This window comes from Diabrotica undecimpunctata, chromosome 6, assembly GCF_040954645.1.
Source record: "Diabrotica undecimpunctata isolate CICGRU chromosome 6, icDiaUnde3, whole genome shotgun sequence".
NCBI classification, from domain to species: domain Eukaryota; kingdom Metazoa; phylum Arthropoda; class Insecta; order Coleoptera; family Chrysomelidae; genus Diabrotica; species Diabrotica undecimpunctata.
The window spans coordinates 16,732,502-16,754,241 of NC_092808.1; the positions used below are offsets into that span (position 1 = coordinate 16,732,502).

Sequence of the window (21,740 nt, forward strand, 5' to 3'; positions counted from 1 at the left end):
AAAAAGCACACGAAAATTAAATGTGTATGTAAAAGAAGAAAACTCTAGTCAAGCAAGCAAGGTTAATTCAAATGTTTTGAGAATTTGTTTAAAATGATTTTTAGCCTTTGATTTTAAATAACTATAAAAATAAATATAACATAAAATTGGAGATACCAACTTTTTCTACAACAATGGATGAACAATTAAACGACACTGAGAAATTATTAGATAAAGCTGATCTAAAATATATGCTAGAATTTGAAACACAAATATTCCTAGACTGTCTTCATAATGATGGATTAATAGTGGCATCTAAGTAAGAATTAAATATTAGAAACTGAATTAATTAAAAACAAAATTTAAATTATTACTAACAAAATATATTTTTTAGAGGAATTAATTTGAATTTAGTGATACTATATCTATTGAAAGTATACTGTGATGAAGGAAATTTAGTTTTAGTCTTAAAGAGCACTGAGGCAGAGGAAAAGTATTATAGAGAGAAGTTAAAAGATCCGCATGTCTACAATAGCACACCTCTGACGAAAGATAGGTAAGTAAGCAAAAATTCCAAACAGCTTATTTATATATGTAAATCATATTTTTTTTATTAAAGGGAAGATAATTATTTGTCTGGAGGTATACACTTTGTGACTAGTCGAGTATTAGTTGTTGATATGTTAAAGAAAAGAATACCCATAGAAAAAATAACTGGAATTATTGTTTTAAAGGCTCATTCAATATTGGAGAGTTGTCAAGAAGCTTTTGCTCTAAGGTTGTATCGTCAAAATAATAAAGTAAGTAATTTAATGCATTTTATTTACACATTTTTATATTATAGAATTAAAAAATAGATTAAGTTACTTGAAAAATCTATCTACAATTTTAATTAGTATTTTATGATTATTTTCAGCCTTTATATAAAGGCTATATCAGATTTTAATAATGCTACTTTATTTCAATGGCTAATAATATCCTAAATTACTATTTTTGCTTTTTTGGATCCATTAATTTTCATTCAGTTCCAAGAAAAATAACCACTATACAATTTTTCTTTAACTTTCATATCTTATACATACACATATACTTAACCTTGAATAAAATATCCTGTGTGATTATGATCATCGTAGACTTGTAACATATAACAAGATACCAATTTTAAATATCAATATTTCATTATATTTTAGACTGGTTTCATCAAAGGCTTCACAAATAATGTGCACAGTTTTACAGTTGGTTATGGGCATGTAGATAGAGTCATGAGAGCTTTGTTTGTTAAAGAGTTGTATATTTGGCCCAGATTCCATTCCACAATAGTAAGAAGTCTGAAAGCTCGTCAGGTATGTATCAGTTGATCTATTAGAAATTGAATTTTAAGTTTATATTATTTTTTAGCCAATTGTAATAGAACTACATATTCCTATAAGTGAAAAGATGAAGAGAATGCAGACACATATTTTGGACCTAATGAATTTAACTGTAAAGGAACTGAAACGTCTTAATCAAACTATAGAATTACAGGTATTTTATAATTTTTGTATTGGCATATATTCTTTCTATGGGTCATTGCTATTAAAATGTACATTTTCAATTTTAAAAATGTTAAATGTTAAAAATTTAAAAAGCCAACTATGAAAGACCTTCATAGAACCAGAAGATCTAAATATTAATACTCTAATAACAGGTAAAGCTTAAACATTTTTATATTTCTTAAATTTTTAGATTTTATAATTTGTTTGTTAACGCAAGTGAGATAGTAATTAACAAAAGTGAGAAAATAGGAATCTATATTAAAATAACAAGTTTGAAAATAAAAATTGTATTCTTAGTTATAAAAATGCAATGTAAAATTATATAATAATATTGTAAAAACAGAAACACTTATGAAATATAAATATTACTTGGCAAAGAACTAAAAATATATTGTTCCCGTTTGTTTAGATCAGGTGAAGTCAAAATACAAACAACTTCGTCTAATGAAATGGTAGACACATCTTCCTTTTCAGGAAAGACAAATTTGTATTTATGAATTTTTTTTAAAAACTTTACAGTATAATTATATTCTTTATCAATATTTATTACCAGTCCAACAAAATTTTTACTATACTTTTTCGAAGATAACTTAACCACAATAAAGTTATTAAGTTTTGGTCTAATTGAATATTTTGCTTTTGGTGTCTTAGACTCATTTAGAGTCATTTCATCACTATCTGAGTCTGATGAGTATATATCTTTGTAATGAACTCGTTTTCGTTGTGTGAACTTTACTTCTTTTTTCTTATTTTGTTTTCCGGCCTAAAATTTCCTTTTGTTGAGGTGTAATACCTTCTACAAACTCCTCAGGAACTGGAGTAAATGATGGGATTATTTCATTAAGCTGAGCCGAAAGTCTTTCTCTTTCTTTTTTTGCATAGTATGATTTTTTACTTTTTTCTCACCAACATTTTCTAATATTTCTTTGCTCTCGTTCTGATAATTCATCAATTCTCTTTACTTTACCCGCTTCTTTTCTAGCTCTATATCGCTCTCTAGCCTTCCGTTTTTCTTCTTCATGTAATGCCGGATTATTTTTTATTTTTTCTCTTAACTTACGCATCGCATTTTTTGATCTTTCCCCAAGAATACTTTTCTTTTTTTCATTGTTTTTCGCCGACTTTGCCATATCTACAAACTTCAAAATAGCATATTAAATTAAAAAAATGTATGTTTATTTTTTAGAAAATATGTTATCAAGATTTAAGTACAAAATAAGAACATTTTATAAAAATTTAATCAAACTTCATTTATGTTAACTTTTTCTTAATTTCGTTAACACATAAATTAACGAAAGTGAGATTAACTTAAGTGAGGTTTTATTATAAATTTCCCGTCAAATCCCGGATAAATTGTTTGGATGGTGACGCCATTTTAAAAATAACTACTTTGCTTAATTTCCTAGCATATACCGTTTGCAAACATTATTGATTAAATTTTTTTTTTAAATATACTTATTAACAAAAGTGAAACATTATGCTTACCGTTTGTGGGTCTGAGCACTGTTTTGCTCTTAATATTTGTTAAATTTCACAGAATAACATACCTCTCTCAAGGATTTAATTAAATTAAACAAGACTTGTCAAAACACTTTTAATGTTACACTATCAGCGCCGACTAACTAAATTTATGTCAAATAATAATTCTATTAACGAAAGTGAGAATGAATGATGAGGACACCTATAAAAATCGAATTTTAAACTATAAAATAAAGTATTTTTTATAGAGAATGATAAAACTAAGAAATAATGTCAGCCATTTTATAATTTTCTGTAATTATTTATTTAGATGTAATATATTAGAATGCTGTTTTTCTATTTGAAAGCTTATATGAACAAGGTGGGGACATTAACGAAAGTGAGAATTGAACCCTTTAATTTAAAAAAAAAATACAGAGTAGATTTTATTTGTGGAATTTAAAAAATCATAGGAACTTAGGTTTTAATGCACTTTATTTGAGTGTAATATTCTAATAATTATTTTTTGTTATTAAACCTTATTTTTGCTTGAAGGACATCAAAATGTACATTTTCAAAACAATGACCCCTATATTATACTAGGCTCTAATCTTATCCGAAGAGTCCATTTGTGGGCATCCAAATTATTCTCTTAAATTCTGCCCCCAATGTCATTCTTTCTGGATTCCTTCTTCCTTAAATTTTGTCTTTCATTATGTTTCTAAATAATATGTATTTTTTTGTCCTAAGACTGTCCATATATTCTAGCTTTCTTACTTTTTATAGTCAATATAACTTCAAATTCTTTTGCTATAGAATCCACACACATTTTAGCGAGGCATAAGAGATAAAAAAATAGCAACAGAAATTTCTGTCGAAGCTGCCTTGCTGTGTTAAAAATTAGCATGTAGGATCCTGCATGTACGTTCCAAAGTAACTGACAATTATTTTAATTGAAAATTAATTTATTCAGGAAGAAAACGTGAAAATAAATTACTACAAGCTACTGCTTGAGAGAACCATCTTCCTTCGACGCGTTGAGTGGGGAATAGAAATATGGATTCAGATGATAATACATCCGATGACAATCGGAAAAGAAATAGAGAAGAAGAGGGACTGTTATTTGGTCCCGGTAAAAAAGTACAAAGAAGTCCAGTTAAAAGTCACAAAGATGATAGCAAAATAGATCAAATATTAAATATGATAAAAAATTTAACAATGGAGTTACAAGAATTAAAAACTGATATAAAAGAAGTAAAAACGGAACAAAAACAATACAGAGAAGAAATGAGGGAACTCAAAACTGAACTAGCAGAACTAAAACAAGAGAATAGTAAAATCTGGAAAGAAAATGAACAAATCAAAAAGGATCTGAATGAGACAAAAGGACGCCTTGAAAGGCTGGATAGAATAAGAAAAGAAAATAATGTGATAATACAGGGAATGACAATAGAAACTGGAGATAGAAGAATACTAAAAGAAGTAATAGGAAATTTTATGACAAAAGAGCTAAATATTACCGTAAATATAGAAGAAGCAGTGAAACTAGGAGATAAAACATGTTTAGTCAGACTGCCAAACAAAGAAGAAAAAACAAAAATTATGGAAAACAAAAGTAAACTTTTGAAACTGAAAAAAGAAAAAATATATATAAACAATGATCTAACGACAGAGGAATTACAAATACAGAAGGAAATATGAAGAATAGCAAAAGATGAAATAAAGAAAGGTAAACGTGTCTAAATTAAAGCCAACAAACTTATAATAGATGGTCTAGAAAGGAGATGGAATAGAAACACCAACCAGCTGGAGGACCATCATGGAGGTGGTTCAAAAAACTAGCAAGGGATGAGACGATGCATTATTCGTTGACGGACGAGGCAAAGAAACAGGAAATGACTGCAGATAAACCCGGGTACAACAAAAGTGCAATAAAGAAAGATAGACAAGAAAACAAAAATAAAAAACGAAGACAACAGAACAAAAAAAATAAAGAGTTGAAAATAAGCACATGGAACATAAGAACCATGCTAACTCCAGGAAAAATGCTAGAAATAGAAAAAGAACTCAAAAAGTATAAAATAGATATTGCAGCACTGCAAGAATTACGCTGGGAGGGACAGGGACAGATTGACAAACAAGACTTTACAATGTTATATTCAGGAGGAAAGAAACAAGGGCAAAAAGGCGTGGGATTCATGATACTAAGGCACCTAAGAGAGAAAATTATAAATTTCAAGCCAATATGCGAAAGAATGGCCTATGTTAGAGTCAACAGCAAACCATTTAATATATCAGTCTTGAATTTATACGCCCCCACAGAAACAAGCAATGCAGACGAAAAAGAAATCTTTTATGATAGGGTCGAAGAGGAGATAGAAAAAATACCCAAAGAAGATGTCATATTTGTATTAGGAGACCTCAACGCCCAGATTGGAAAAGAGGACTTTTTACAACAAATTGCAGGAAAGCATACAATACACGAAAACACGAATGACAATGGGCAAAGACTATGTAACCTAGCAACAAGAACAAATTTGTTAATAAGCTCAACAAAATTTGAACACCCTAAAATACATAAGGTAACATGGCGGTCACCAGATCAGAAAACATATAGTCAAATTGATCACATAATGATTAATAAACGAAAGCAATCGTCAATAAAAGATGTAAGAACGTTCAGAGGTGCGTGTGCAGATTCAGACCACTACATGGTCACAGCCACTATAAGACAAAAAGTTAAAATTGAAACAAAACAAAAAAACCAACATAAAAAGTGGAATGTCAATAAAATGAGTAATGAAGAAGTAAGAAAAAAATATGAAGAGGCAGTAACAGTTCAAATAAAAGAGAAATATAAAGCAGAAGATATAAACACAGAATGGGAGACGATCAAAAAATCAATAGAAGAAGGTGCAAATATGCAGATAGGTAAAAGTCAGGCTAAAACAAAAAACGAATGGTATAACCAAGAATGTAGAGAAATAACAGGAAAAAAAGTGCAAGCCAGAAATAAATGGCTAAGAACAGATAAAGAGGAAGACAGAGAAGAATATGAAAAATTAAGAAGGAATGCTAAGAAAGTGATAAGGCAAAATAAAAGAAGATGGGTAGACAAAAAAATGCAGGAAATAGAGCAGGAAAGAACAAACAGAAATACGAAAAGTTTTTACAAAAAGATTAAAGAACAAAACAAAAAATACAAGGGCAAAACAAACGGAATAAAAAATAGAGAGGGAATAGTGATAATAGAGGACCAAGAATACAAACAAGTATGGAGAGATTACTACAGAGAGCTCTTGACGGAGGAAACAACAGAAGAAGAAATGCATAACGAGGAGGAAACGGTGCACGAAGAAGAAGCAGATGAAGTAGATATCGAAATTTTAAAAGAACCAACATTAGAGGAATTGGATGAAGTAATACAGAGAAGCAAAAATGGAAAAGCCCCTGGTAAAGATGGCATTAATATGGAACTAATAAAATACGGGGGAAGGGAACTAAGAGGAAAAATACTGGCACTATTGAAAAACATATGGAAAGAAGAGAAAATGCCAGGGGACTGGGAGGTAGGGCAGATCATAACAGTACATAAAAAGGGAGACCAACAAATCTGTGAAAATTATAGAGGAATAACGTTATTAAATACAACATATAAAATATTGACATCAATAATAAAAAAGAGGTTATCAAAGATCACAAAGAAGACAGTAGGACAGTACCAATGTGGATTCACAGAAGGAAGATCTACAATAGATGCAATACACACAATAAAACAAATAATGAAGAAAGCAAACGAGTATAAATTAGAATTGGAAATGTTATTCATAGACTTCAAACAGGCATTTGATTCAATTAAAAGGAACGGATTAATGATAGCACTTAAAAAATTAAAAATTCCACATAAACTCAGAAAATTAATAGAAATGACAATGAGAACTACAAAAATAAGCATAAATACACAAAGAGGAGAGACAGAGGAATTCATTATAAATAAAGGGATGAAACAAGGAGATGCCTTATCAACAACGCTATTTAATCTAGCATTAGAATATGTACTACGAAATATAAATAAAGGAAATCTCAGAACAAGAGGTGGTCAAATAATTGCATATGCAGACGATATTGCTATTATTGCAAAGAACAGAAAAATGATGAAAGAAATGCTAGAAGAAATAAGAGAGAAAGGGGAGGTAATGGGGCTAAGATTAAATCAAGAAAAGACAAAAATATTAAGATTAGGGAAAAAACCAATGAAAGAAAAAATCAAAATAGGAAGTTCTGAGTTTGAAGAAGTAGAATACTTCAAATACCTAGGAGTTACAATAAGTAAATCCGGAGAAAGGAAATCCGAAATAAAAGAAAAAATATTAGCAGCTAATAAAGCTTATTTTGCAAACAAAACATTACTTAAAAGCAAAACACTGACTAAAAAAAGTAAGATGAGCATTTATAACACCATAATTAGGCCAATATTATTATATGCAGGAGAAACAATGACGATGGTTAAAAAAGATGAAGAAGACTTAAGAATAGCAGAGAGAAAGATTATGAGAACCATACTAGGACCAATCAGAACAGAGCAAAATGAATATAGAAGCAGAACAAATGCAGAAATTAAGGAAGAACTTAAGGAAGACATCGTAACTAAAATAAAGCAATGCAGAGTTAGATGGTTAGGTCACATTTGGCGAGCAGGCGATGAGGCAGTGACATACGCAATGATAGAATGGAATCCAGGAGGAAAAAAGAGAAGGGGAAGACCGAGATCAAAATGGCTGCAAGAAGTTGAAGAAGACCTCCAAAGGGCAGGAGTCAGAGAATGGAGAGGAAGAACTAGAGACAGGAAAAAATGGAGAGATATTGTCAAGAAGATAAGATAAACCAAAAAGACTGATCCACTTAAGAAATCGGATCTAGAAAGCATTTGCGGTTTAACCCCACACTGGGGTGTATAGCCATTATATATATATATATATATATATATATATATATATATATATATATATATATATATATATATATATATATGTAGGATCCTGATTAGTGTCGTTAAGACCTATTAGGAATAGAGATAGAGTCGACGATCAAGTTGCTTGATAAAGAACTTAAACTTTCAAAGAAAACAATTTTATGCAAGGTTTTAAAAATTTTTCTTCTTATTTTAGAAGGCTCAAAGTATCTTTTAAGTCAAAAAAGACATGTTTCTAAAACGACCATTTTATTATCTGTCATTGTTGGGTAGATCAAATGTCTTACTACCATTTTTCTTTTATTCCTACATTTTGATCAATTTACTTAAAATCAAAGTGGAGATAATTGTTAAGTTGTATTAAATTTTTAACCAGTCATTCTATAATAAAATTTGTCACTAATAAGAGTTTAGTTAATATAAATAATATTGTAAATATGTGTGAGGAATGCCAAGCAAATAAATTAATATATTTGTGTTTTAGGAAATAACAGTAGAGAATTGTTTAACTAAAAAATTTCACAAGATACTTCAAGCTCAATTAGATGTTATTTGGCACCAGTTAAGTAAAAATAGTTTACAATTAGTAGCTGATCTAAAAACATTAAGACATTTAATGATGTAAGTATGGAATACTATTTTTGCGTTTATAGGAACTAGTAAAATAACTTAATGTATATTTTGTATTCTCATTTTTAATGATTGTGGCTCTTTAAAATCAGACAGTATTAATTCTCATATATAATGAACACATTTTGATTTTTAGTACAATGTTTCATTCCGATCCAGTATCTTATTATTCATCAGTGATGGGGTATCGTTCAAAAGAATATGCACAGCAGGCAACTTGGGTTCTTCTGGAACCTGCTGAACTTCTATTTTCCCAAGTTAGTTCATTTATTTTTAATGAAAAAAAAGGTAAGTCGAAAACGGTGCACATTACTATATAATATATTGATACATTTTAGAGTTTCACCCAGATTTATGTCCTAAATGGAAGCCTCTATTGGAGATACTTCAGGTTGAGATACCAGCGGAAATGAAAGAAAGGAACCTCAAGGATAGTACTATATTGATCCTGTCTAGCGATTATAGAAGCTGTCACCAATTAAAAGAGGTGAGTGTATCTTTACAATAGTTATTTAGCAATATATACTTTGAAGGTATCAGTATGTTGCTGTAAAGTTGTTGATATACCTAAATACACATTGTAAAATATCGTAAGTTTTGTTCATTTGTTTTCTTTGTTATACTTATATCTATGAAATTTTTTTACTTTCTTTTTTAATTGTATAATTTGTATTTTAGCTACTAACAAAAGGTCCCCATTTATATTTATTCCTACGATCATGTGGAAGTAAATTACCAATCAAAAAAATAAGTGATGCTTTTAGAGTAAATGACAAAATTCCTGCTGAAGTAGTTATCCCCGAAGAAAAACCTGATAAGAAAAATTTGAAGAACAAGAAATTGAAACTGGATTCTAAATCAACAAGTTCCGAAAGTGATCCCAAAGACAACACTGAAGATGATAAGGACCAAGAAGATATTGAAGATTTTCAGAACAGTTATATTCTTACTATGAGCCAAACTATTTGCGAGAATAAACACGAAACTACCAGTAGTAGTAGGGATGAAAGTACTTTCGTTTTTGAACCTTTCTCACAGGTAATTTTTTTATTTATATTTACATTTTTCAAGACCATATAATGACTAATCCATAGATAAATAATATATGACTAATCTATCTATATAAAAAGCTAGGACGACAACTCACACTGTTTGTCCTGTAGGATAATTCCTAGAGCCACCTAAGAAGGAAATCTGAACTACCAACTGACATTTCCATCATATTTTGTTTTTGAAACGATATGATGAAGAGAACTTATGATAAGTGACTATATGGAGGTCAGCGTCCAAATGTTACAATTACCCCTACTATTGGTCTCAACATGATCTCAAGGGGCAGTTACTAATTTAGGTCTTATTTCCAATAGAAGATAAGCTTTCTAGGTGTACCAAGAGCCTTCATTCGACAGAGTTTTCCTTCAGCAGCTTTATGTCATCGGTGTAGGCCTGAGCATATAAATATATCGTGTAGAAAGTTCCATATTGAAAAATTACCTCAGCTAAAAATTTTAGTCATACATCAACAATGTGTAACAACCGATCCACAAGTAGGAGAACATTGAACTCTTAAGTATGCTCATCATGCACAGATTCTTTGATTTCTTTGGAATGGATTTCTTGTACCAATATATCATAAAGGTTAAAATGTTTAAAAAGTATTCCTGTAATTCTCATCATTTTTTGTTTGTAGATGGAAAACATGGACCTTACTCAAATATGCGAAACAGTACACGAGCCAAAAATTCTTATACAAACTTTCAAAGGATCCAACGAATTTACTAATTTGCAGAATACATTGGAGAGTGTTAAACCACAATTCATAGTCATGTATCATTGTAGTATGACAGCCGTAAGAGAAATTGAGGTAAGTGTGTCAATGCTATGGTTAATATTTGGCTATTATAAAGATATTTGTAGATGTATGAATCGCATAAGACAGATGAAGAACCCGTTAAAGTATATTTCTTGCTGCATGCCGATACCGTTGAAGAACAGAGTTATTTAACTACGCTTAGGAGGGAGAAAGAAGCATTTGAGTACCTCATAGAGGCTAAATCCGTAAGTATAGTCCAGATCTTCATTTTCGTAACGTTCTGTCCCGAACGAGGTTAACACTGATCATAACAAGCAATTTTGTTAAGAATGTTACCTATTTGTCATTGGTTTTTCTTTTGACACCCATACACACTAGTTTGACTCTGATATTGATGATATTGATCTATTTTATTTATATTTCTTTAGAAAATGGTGATACCTGCCGATCAAGATGGAAAATCGGATGATAATATCACCCTACAGAGAGGTATAATAAGTCCGGAAAAGAATACACGAGAAGGAGGCAAAGAACAAACACCAAAGAAACAAGTTGTAATAGTTGATATGAGAGAATTTCGTAGTGAATTACCAACTCTTATACATAAAAGGGGTATGGATATCGAACCTCTTACCATTTCAGTAAGCTTACATATTACATAGTATTTTTGAAATGTTCGATATTTTGTTACTATTTTAATTTTCAGATTGGAGATTATGTACTGACACCTGAAATTTGCGTGGAAAGGAAAAGTATTTCTGATCTTATAGGATCTTTAAACTCTGGCAGATTATATCAACAGTGTACTAATATGTCTCGATTTTATTCAAAACCCATGTTGCTGATTGAATTTGATCAGAACAAGCAATTCGGATGGCGGGTAAGGATGAAATTTGTAATATTTGATCAATTAAGTGAGGATTCTTGCTTTTGATATTTAACTAATTTGTTTTAAGTGACTATTTTAACCCTGGGGGTTATGAGCGCGAGGACTGGGTAAATTGAGTAGCTCAGAACAGAAGCCGCGTTCATGCCCACAGCAGGTCCCAAGCCCAGATAAAAGAGGAGGGTTGATGGGCCAGGTTAGCATCCTACCCATTGTAAAAGAAGACAAGGCTCAACAAACCGTTATAAAACCTCGGAATCAGACGGAACCTAAGATGAAGAACCATGCAAAGAGAAGGAAAAATAAGCTCACATCAGATTAGCAACATGGAACATTAATTCTTTCAACAACAAAGACCAAGAGATAATAGAAGAACTAATAAATAAAAACAGACATTTGTGCAATCGAAGAAACCAAGAAGGAAGGTAAAGGCCAAAGAGACTATAACCGATATTTTTTAGCATACAGTGGAGTGAAGTAAGAAGAATGAGCACGAGCAGGCGTAGGTATACTTGTCCATAAAAAATTTAAAGACAACATAAATAACTGCCGTTATATCTCCGAAAGAATAATACATATGAACATCACAATGGACTACCAAAAATTAAATGTCATATTTACCTAAAGCCCCGAGGACTGCAAACCTAAGGAGGAACGAGAGGCATTCTAGGAATAATTACAAACCATCCTGGATGAAATACCTTATGAAGAACCCTTAATTCTTATGGGTGACTTTAATGTATGAATCGGAAATGAAATAGTTCCAGGAGTAAAACAAAGATTAAATGAAAACCATGTCAACGCAAATGGAGAACTCATGGCTAATCTCTGTGCTTTTAACGAACTGAGAATCAATAATACATTTTCCGATCATAAGCTCCAGTATAAGTATACATTTGAAAACTCCAGCGGGCCCAAATCTATGATTGATTTTATAGTCACTAATAGAAAAATCCATCCAAAGCAGATTCTAGATGTATTAATTTTAAACTCAGCAGACGCAGGGAGTGAATACAAACTAGTACTAGCAAAGATAAGAATGAAAATCACACCAAAAACATTTTCTACAGGAAATCACAGAGGAAAAATTCAATGTAGAATCACTGTGGAACAACTCTACAAGAGAAATGTACCAAAGGAGGCTAGCGCAGAAGATGCAGCTGAAACAAATAGATGACATCAAAGATATAAACGCGAGCTGGGAGACAATTAAAAACAACATTGAAGAAGCAGCAACAGAAGCTCTAGGAATACGCAAAGTCATACTGAACAAATGAAACAACAATATACCATGGTTGAGAAAAGTAATAAAAGAGAATTGTAAAGAAAAACGAGAGGCCTAGACGAAGTAAAAAACATCAAATACTCCAGAATCCCGAGAACCTATAGAAGAATACGAAATGAAACAATGCAGTTGGTGAGAAGAACAAAAAATGAACACTGGGAACAGTTTACAAAAAGGATGGAAAGCGACTTCTACGGTACACAAAAACAAATATGGAGATTCATAAGAAACCAACGGAAAGAAATGGCAGAATTGAAGGAATACAATAACATACCAGCAAATGAATGGGAAAGATACCTGACGGAACTGTTTAAAGGAAAGGAAAATAATAATCAACACATTAATGTACCTGAATTAAGACACGAAATAGAAATCAGATTTCAGGAAGTAGAGATAGTCATAAATTCACTCACAAAAATAGGAAGTCACCAGGACCAGACGGAATAACCAACGAGCTTCTAAAACACGGAAGAGAAAGTATAACCCTAGAGAGGACAAAACTTATACAAAAACTAATATTGCACTGCAAGATACCAGATGTATGGAGAAACAGCATAATGATACCAATGAAAGGAGATAAAGAAGACCCCAACTTTTATAGAGGTATAAATCCACTGAACACCGCACTTAAACTTACCACAAAAGTCCTAACCAACAAAATCAATGATGAACAACAAGGATCAAATCCGAAAGATCCTGCCTAGACGCCGTATTTGTACTAAGACAAATCACAGAAAAGGCCATCGAGTACAATAAACCAGCGTATCTATGTTTTATAGGGCTGACAAAGGCTTTCGATCACATCCAAGTCGAAGACGTCTTACACCTGCTGTATAAAAGAAACATGCCAATCGATATTGGCATGTTTCAAAGATACGATACGATCAAAGATAAATGGAAAACTAACACTGTGTATACCAGTACAAAGCAGAGTGAGACAGGGTTACTCGTTAAGCTCACTTCTTTTTAATATAATAATGGACAAAATAACAAACGAGAGAGTCCGAGAAATCATGGGGGTTACACATAATATTGTTGGTGACATCAAAACGACACAACTCAGATGGTACGGACACGTAAGGAGAATGCCGGAGAATAGAATACCAAGACAAATTCTTGAATGGCAACCAAGAGGTAGGCGAAGACCAGGAAGGCCTAGAAGAAGTTGGAGAGAAGGAGTTGATAAAGAAATCAGAGAAAGAGAACTGGAGGACGATCTATGGAACGATAGAATGAGATGGAGATTGGAAATCGGAAGACGTCGAAGAACGTTGTAAACCGAAATTATATATATATATATATATATATATATATATATATATATATATATATATATATATGGACAAAATAATACAAGTAGTACGTAAAGGTCATGGTTACAGAATGGGGGACAAAGAAATCCAAATATTATGTTATGCAGACGAAATTGATGGGAAAATAATAAAGCAGGAAGCAAGGTTTAGATATCTAGAAATATATATAACTAGTAACGGAGATGTTGAAGAAGAAGTACGACAACAAAGCTTAAAAGCAAGTAAAACGGCAAATCTCTTAATGACACAATCTGGAAGAAAAAACACCGAAGACAACAACAACACAAAGAACAAAGAAATCCAAATATTATGTTATGCAGACGACGCCTCATTAATCGCCGAGACAGAAGACGAACTCCAAAGATTAACACACATCTTCAATACAACAGCCAAGAAATACAATATGATAATATCAGCAGAAAAAACCAAACAACATCTAAATATGACAACATCTAAATACCCACTACGATGTAAAATCGAAATTGATGGGAAAATAATAAAGCAGGAAGCAAGGTTTAGATATCAGGGAAAAGTCTATTGGATAGGAAGAGAAGCGAAAACATAAGAAGAGCATGCAATATAGAAGACATAAATGGATGGGTGACAAAACAGAAACAGGAGTGGAACGAACACATTAGTAGAATGGCAGAAGATAGGATAGTACGAATAGCACGAGATAAGTCACTAAATGGACGAAGAAGTATTGACAGACCAAGAAAAAGATGTCCTATTCAATCCTTTTTGTATAGTCACCAATAGTGTTTTCAATGGGAAGGTTAGGAAATCGAGTGAATGAACGAACGGTTAGGAAATTGTCATGAAATTAAAGGAAGTGTAGGAGATTGTTTTTACATAGTAAACCAATTGTCTGGCTAAATAGGTCTTGAACCTAAGGCAAAAAAGAAGAAGAAGAAGAAGAAGAAGAGTATTGGAACAACTTCAACAGGACCAGGATGACTACTATTACAAATCAGAGATACAAATAAAGTTTATAACCTCGAAATAAAATTAAAATAAAAAATAAATACAATACATTATTTAATATATAAATCCAAAATGTATTTAATTTGAATTAAAATTAAATACATTAATTTGAATCAAAGTCATGTCAGCATAATGTATTTGCACTCATTAAAAATTATAAATTTTTACTGTTTTGTTCGCATAAACGGATCTTGAAAGTCATTCGCGTATACAGGTACCAAACCATAAAGATAAACACATTGTACATTCTGGTTTAAGATCGCCAGATAATCGCCGCCTACACAAATTCTTATGACATTCAAGCCGCAATTATACCAAGCTCGTTCTTAAAAGAAATGCCATTGATGAAATTCATTTATAATCATGTTTTATTCGCTAAAAAATAAATAAATATATCGCTCCCAGTAAATTTTTAGTAAGTTTAATATTTAAAATACCAAAATCGCATTTGAAAAAAAAAATAAATAAATAAAAACAGAGATTTGAGATTAATAAATTAAAATAAAATTAAACTACTCCCAATTAATTAATTCTTATTGCGGTTGTCTAGATATAATACCGAATAATAATATAAAGGGTATGTAGATATAGCCTTAGTACAGTCATGTTGCTTAAATTCACGTCACAAAATATATAACGAGGCCTGAAAATATACTGTATATCCTCATCATAGTTCATTTCCTATTTGACATTTATATAGGCGTAGCTGTATCTCAAAGTTCTCGTATACTTTTAATGATTATACAGTAGACTCCCTCTATAACGAGAACTGAAATGACAGACTAATTACCTCGTTATAAGCCGATCTCGTTATATCAGACCATCATAATACTGTGCATACATATGAATCTGTAGTTTTCTAAACCATTAACTTCCTATAGTGAAGCCATTCGGAGCAATATAAGATGCTAATAAATATTGTTTCAATGGCGTTTTTGAAAAAAAGTTATTTACTTTTATTGTCAATGAAATATATTAAAACATAAAAGAGTTGTTTACTTTTATTATCAATGATATACGTTAAAACAAAAAAGCTGTACTTATATTTTTTTCCAACTACATAATGTATAAATCGTATTTTCAAGGATAACATAAACTATTGCTTCTGCAATTTTAAGAACTCTGTTATTTTTAACTGCTTTAACTGGTCCAGTATCATTCTATCATATATTTTCTAAAGATGTGAAACAGTTGTATTTATTCATTGTAAAGAAGTTTATTGCGGGCTGCAGTTAAGTTTATTGAGGAACTGTTTGAAAAGGTATTTATTTATAGCCACGACCGGACTAAAAACGTAAGAAACACGTTTTTGGATCTTATTTTCTCTCGTTATAACCAAATTTGCCTCGCTATAGACGGTTATAGTTGAATAGAAATTTCACGGGACATCTAATGTATCTCGTTATAAGCGAAACCTCGTAATAACCGTGTTCGTTATAGAGGGAGTATACTGTATATGCACATTCATTATTGTCTTTGTATGTTTTTTATTTCCAGTCCAACTATATGATATCCAGCGACAGCAATAACTTTGATATCCAACAGAAGCTACTTTTACTTACTTTACACTTTCCAAAGTTGAAGATTATTTGGAGTCCAAGTCCATATGCTACAGCGCAGCTATTTGAAGAACTGAAGGTAAGTTTTGAAAGCGAAAGTAAGTATGATAAACAAGAAATAAGGAATAAAACCAAAGTCATTATTATTTTAATATTATATTCTAATGTAATAAGGCTCACAATGCACATCTGAATATCAATTTGTAATAAACACCACACTTGATCACCAATTTGTAATAATAAACTACAACTGGCACCAATTTGACTATCAGTTGTAATATCCTTAACAGAACATATCAACTATGTCGATTCTTAGCAGCTTCGAGCAGATTCGAAGCAGTTTGTGGGTTGGCCTACGAAATTATTCATCTCGCCTGACATCTAATGTCTGAGAGGGAGACAGGTATACTAGATGACAAAAGAACTTGTGTACAAGTGACGGAAGAGTTTAAGAGGTACGAGAGCCTTCCATATGTTGTATTTTTACCCTCAATCTGGAGGTATCGAAAATATCTTGACCTTTGTTATACTAATAGTACAACCTCCTCCAGGATACTAAATCAGTATATTTTGCTTTTTTGTTCTTATTTTCTTCTAATCTCTCCAAAAGCGTGTGACCTTCATGATCGTAGATATTTTTGGTCTTCCAGACCCTTGCTTTCTTTCGAGAGTTTCTTGTTCTCTCCATCTTTTATTAATATTAAAAACTTGTTCTGCTTACGTTAAAATGGTTCGCTACGACAGATAGTGACCAACCATCTTCTAATTTCGTTACAATTCTTGCTTTTAGTTCTTTGCTAGCATGTGGAGCCATTTTTTTGAGGTTGAACATAATAAGTATCTAAAGTATTTAAATACAGACGTTGATAAAGATGTTAATAGAGACATGGGGAATCTAAAAATTGCATTCCACGACATGTCTCCTCAACTAAGCAAAAATCTTTTGCGAATTTGGTTTCTTGTACTCGTACAGAGTATATCGCGGATACACAGTCTTAACTGTCCTTTCCTTTTATTCCGATATAATCTGTACGACTACTAGAAACCAAATTCGTTAAGGATTTTTGCTTAGTTTAGGAGACATGTCGTGGAATGCAATTTTTAGATTCCCCATGTCTCTATTAACATCTTTATCAACGTCTGTTTTGACTTGCAATTCTTACAAGGCACAGATTAAAGCAAAAATCTGAATTTGGTTTCGAAAATTAGTTTACGGATTTTAATATCAGATGTCGCTATTTGCGTCTATACGAAGTCATTTTAGAGTTGCTTCCCAAGACAGAAAAGATTTATTTTCACTTTCAGAGCGACTGTGAATATCCGTCTCTGATGATCCCTATTAGGGTGAAATACGTATAAGCTGATACACACGCGCACAGTACGTGAAATCAAATCTTAACTGTCCTTTCCTCCTATTTAAATACAGTATGTAAATAATAAGTATTTATCCTTCAAAATACACTGCTCAATTTTCAACAAAATACGCTTTAAGAGTCGTATCCGTTTTTTTAGGAACCAGCTTTTTACTTTAAACATACGTCTAAATCTGGGTACCATATCATGGTACCGTATGGTTAGAAATTATGATGCAATTGCTATCCCTAATTTCATTTATGATGTTACTATGACCTGATATAACTGGTATGTTGCTCAGGATAATGATATCTGTATCTCCCTACAATATGTATACATTGTGTTATATGGTCAATAAAACAATGTCGTGATCTGTATATAGATATTATATTATAATCATTAACTTTAGCGAAAGAATACGTTACCCATTATCTATTTTTAAATGCAGTACGCAAAAGCACAGTATGTATAGTATTTTAAACCTCTAATCATTTCTTTTCTAGTCATTCTGGGATCTCTTTTGTTTTAGTTGGATAAGGAGGATCCGAATATTGCCTATGCCGCAGCTCTAGGAGGAGAACAAGATCTCGACACAATTCAATCCAAGTACAATTCAAACATTTATGATTTTGTCCAGAAACTGCCAGGAATCACTTCCAAAAATATCGATGCATTTTTAAGAAAAGGTATCAGTATGGACGAAGTTACAAAAAAGTCTGAGGTAAAGTAAAGTCATTAATTTGGACTTTTAAATCTAAAGTTCATTATACACATTAGTGTCAATTTCTGTTTTCTTGTTTTTCTATTTTTTAAGATACATTCAAATGAAGTTCTTCAAAAAGTACTAGAGAATAACATTGCTAGCAAATAATCAAATTAAAAAATCTAGTGCGGTAATTAGATCTTCTAATTGTATATTGTATGAGGAGCAATACAGTAAACTTTTTTATCGTTATTCACAAACCGGCATATCTATGTTTCGTGGACCTTACAAAGGCATTTGACCGGGTCAAATTAAAAGACGTTATCCACTTACTGTATGCAAGAGAGATACCTCTAGGAATAATCAAAACTATCGAAAATATCTACCAAAAAACAACACAATAAAAGTAAAAGTAGAAGAAGAACTACCTGATTATGGACGAAATAATTAAAAAAGTAAGAACTAAAAAAGGATACCAAATGGGAGAAAAACAACTTAAAATAATCTGCTATGCAGACGACGCAATACTACTCTCTCAAAGTGAAGATGATTTACAATGTATGCTGCACCAATTTAATATAACCGCCAGAAAATTTAACATGTTCATTTCCCCAAAGACAAAATGCATGGTTACAACAGCAAATTTACTAAGATGTAAATTGGAGCTCGAAGGTCAGATAATAGTACAAGTGATCGAGTTTAAATATCTAGGCATCACATTATCTAGCTACGGAAAACTCGAAACCGAAGTGGAAGATCAAGTGAATAGAGTAAACAGAGCCGCAGGCTGCCTAAACGAAACAATATGGAGTTTAATTGACTAACTGTGGAGCAGAATTTACAAAACAGTCATCAGACCAATAATGACATCATACGCGGCAGAAACAAGACCTGACACAGAGGACAAAAAGGATGTTAGAAACAGCAGAGACGAAAACACTTAAAATTGATGGTAAGACACTATGGGACAGAGCAACGTAGATGCAAGATGGAGAACATCAATAACTGGGTAAGAAATAGAAGAGTAGAATGGAGCGGCCATAAAAGCCGAATGAGACGGCTTCCCAATAGGAAGTCCACAAAAACGATGGAACGACAACTTACTGGAGGCACATTGAAAAACAGACAGAGTCATGTCTATATAAAAAGAAGAAGAAAATTGTTCTAGCTCTTAAAATTTTTGTTAGTGCTGTACCAAGATATGACTACTCTATCTTGTAGCCTGTTTTTATTACGTCTCAGTACGCCGTACTTTTTTTTTTTTTTTTGGCTTAGACTTATCGTCATACAGCCAGACACAAAAGGACTAAGACAGTACGCCGTACTTAAGTTACCATGTCATTAAGTTTGTTTGGATGGGAGTATGTTAAAAATATGTAATTTTTCCCACGAAAACTGTGTAACTGTGTATATAAATACAGCTGCATTTTATTTCCCCCGAGTACCTAATAAAAAGGTCTATATTACCTACCGTCAATATTAGTCTGGCAGTCTGTTATAAAAAGAACCAAACCCCCGATTTGATCTCATTTCTTAGTTTGTTGTCAGGATGGCCGCTGACGTCAATTTATAAGTTTTTTGAGTACAATCCAATAGCGAAAATCCCATGTATGCGGTAAATTTAATTATTTTTTACCAATTCATTTAAACATGATATAAAGGTTTTTCTTTATTGCCAGGGATTTCTTCAATCTCCGGTTATTTACGGAGCCTCCCTTCGTCAATATGTCATCAACTCTTCGACCTGAGGGTCACTACCCGTTTTATGCTTAGAAACACATACCGTAAGGTTGAATGAACGTATTGGATCATTGACCTGAAACTTCAATGTGAATATCAAGCATCGTGACCTCCTTGAGCTGTGTTTCGTTACAATATGACAAAAAGTTGATATAATCACTTAACTAGTAAAATTTCTAATTTAATTAGCAACTTGAAGTAATGATTTATCGAGCAAAAAATACATTTTTCAAAAATTATGACACACATAACTGCAGGTATTTTCTTGTGTGCGCATATTTTTAACAAAAAATAGTTATTTTTATCTTTTGTTTTGTGATATCTCATTTTATGGTGAAATAAATTTCAGGAGGAATTAAAAGAAATTCTAGGAAGTTCCGCAGATGCACAATCACTTTATTCTATTATTCACGGCGAACACAAACCTAAACCAGAAGAGGACAAGAAAAAGGAAAGGCCGAAAACTAGATTTAAAAGCTTTAAAAAGAAGCAAGCATGAGTGTCTTTAGTCTGTAATTGTAATGTAAACATTGCTGTGTAATATACATTTTTTATGATACGTCTACTTATTACATTTTACCCATTTAGCGAATTATCATCATTCGCTTTGTCTTTATGGTTATGTGGGGTCAGTTTGCCTAATTACAATTTCTTTACTCTTCCTCTCCTACTCCTCCCAAAAACTTGCAAATCAGTCATTCTTTGTATTGATTGATTAACGTATTGACTTTGAACATGCCTGAACCATCTTATCCTATACTATTTCATTTTAGCATCAATTGGTGCCACTCATTGTCTTCCTGTAACATACTCATTCTTAACACGTTCACGCCGCTACCAGATACATGGGTCTGGTATGAACTTTACGTTCAACCTGCACTGAAATTTATATATAATACCAATTTCGTGAACAGTTAGCATTACAACTTTCAAATCAAAATGAGTGTATTTCTGAAACCAACTTATCAAAACGAAAACATAGTCTGAAACGAGAAGAAGGTCCTGGTAGAAAACGTAGACTAAATTGTGTTGATTGTTACAAGAAGTTGAGACAAACTATGAAAAGTAAGGAAACTGACAAGAAGGTGACCAAAGTAAACACTTTTAGTGAAAATTTCGAAAATAAACCGGCTTTGTGCTTAACTTGTTTTAATGATAGACATATCTAATTATTAATTACTATTTTAATTATTATATATTTTTGTACACTTTAATATTACTTCAAATAAAAATTAATCATTTTATTAATTTTTTAAAAGTAAAATATTTCAAATTACCACATCAGTATCAGTATATTTTTTTTATACCGTGAATACTTTACCGGACATCGGAATCTGGTGCTATGTCTGCCAGAAATGGATTAGACTGTTTACTATGAGATGGCAGTGTTAGATTCAAGGTAATTTAAAAATGCAAAGTCACAGAAACCGTTTATTTATAGATATGTTTACCAGACCCATAGGTCTGGTATCGTCCGAACAGTAGACAGTGTTACCAGATACGGGGATCTGGCAACGTCAGTAAATGTTA

General features: G+C 31.9%; 1 protein-coding gene across 2 annotated transcripts; it reads left to right on the forward strand.

Moving 5' to 3' along the window:
• The first annotated feature begins 24 nt into the window (after nucleotides 1-24).
• On the forward strand, nucleotides 25-20,769 carry mei-9 (DNA repair endonuclease XPF mei-9). 2 transcript variants are annotated; one of them, XM_072534312.1, is made up of 16 exons: nucleotides 25-298; nucleotides 374-535; nucleotides 599-779; nucleotides 1,170-1,322; nucleotides 1,378-1,503; nucleotides 8,429-8,565; nucleotides 8,711-8,862; nucleotides 8,913-9,061; nucleotides 9,253-9,612; nucleotides 10,265-10,438; nucleotides 10,492-10,632; nucleotides 10,816-11,028; nucleotides 11,094-11,267; nucleotides 16,353-16,493; nucleotides 18,297-18,488; nucleotides 20,560-20,769. In XM_072534312.1, the coding sequence occupies exons 1-16, from the start codon at nucleotides 174-176 to the stop codon at nucleotides 20,707-20,709; spliced, it is 2,730 nt and encodes a 909-aa protein (XP_072390413.1). In that variant the 5' UTR covers nucleotides 25-173; the 3' UTR covers nucleotides 20,710-20,769. The 2 variants fall into 2 exon arrangements, with proteins under 2 accessions (XP_072390413.1, XP_072390414.1); XM_072534313.1 differs by having other exon boundaries at nucleotides 178-298; nucleotides 439-535.
• Nucleotides 20,770-21,740: the final 971 nt, after the last annotated feature.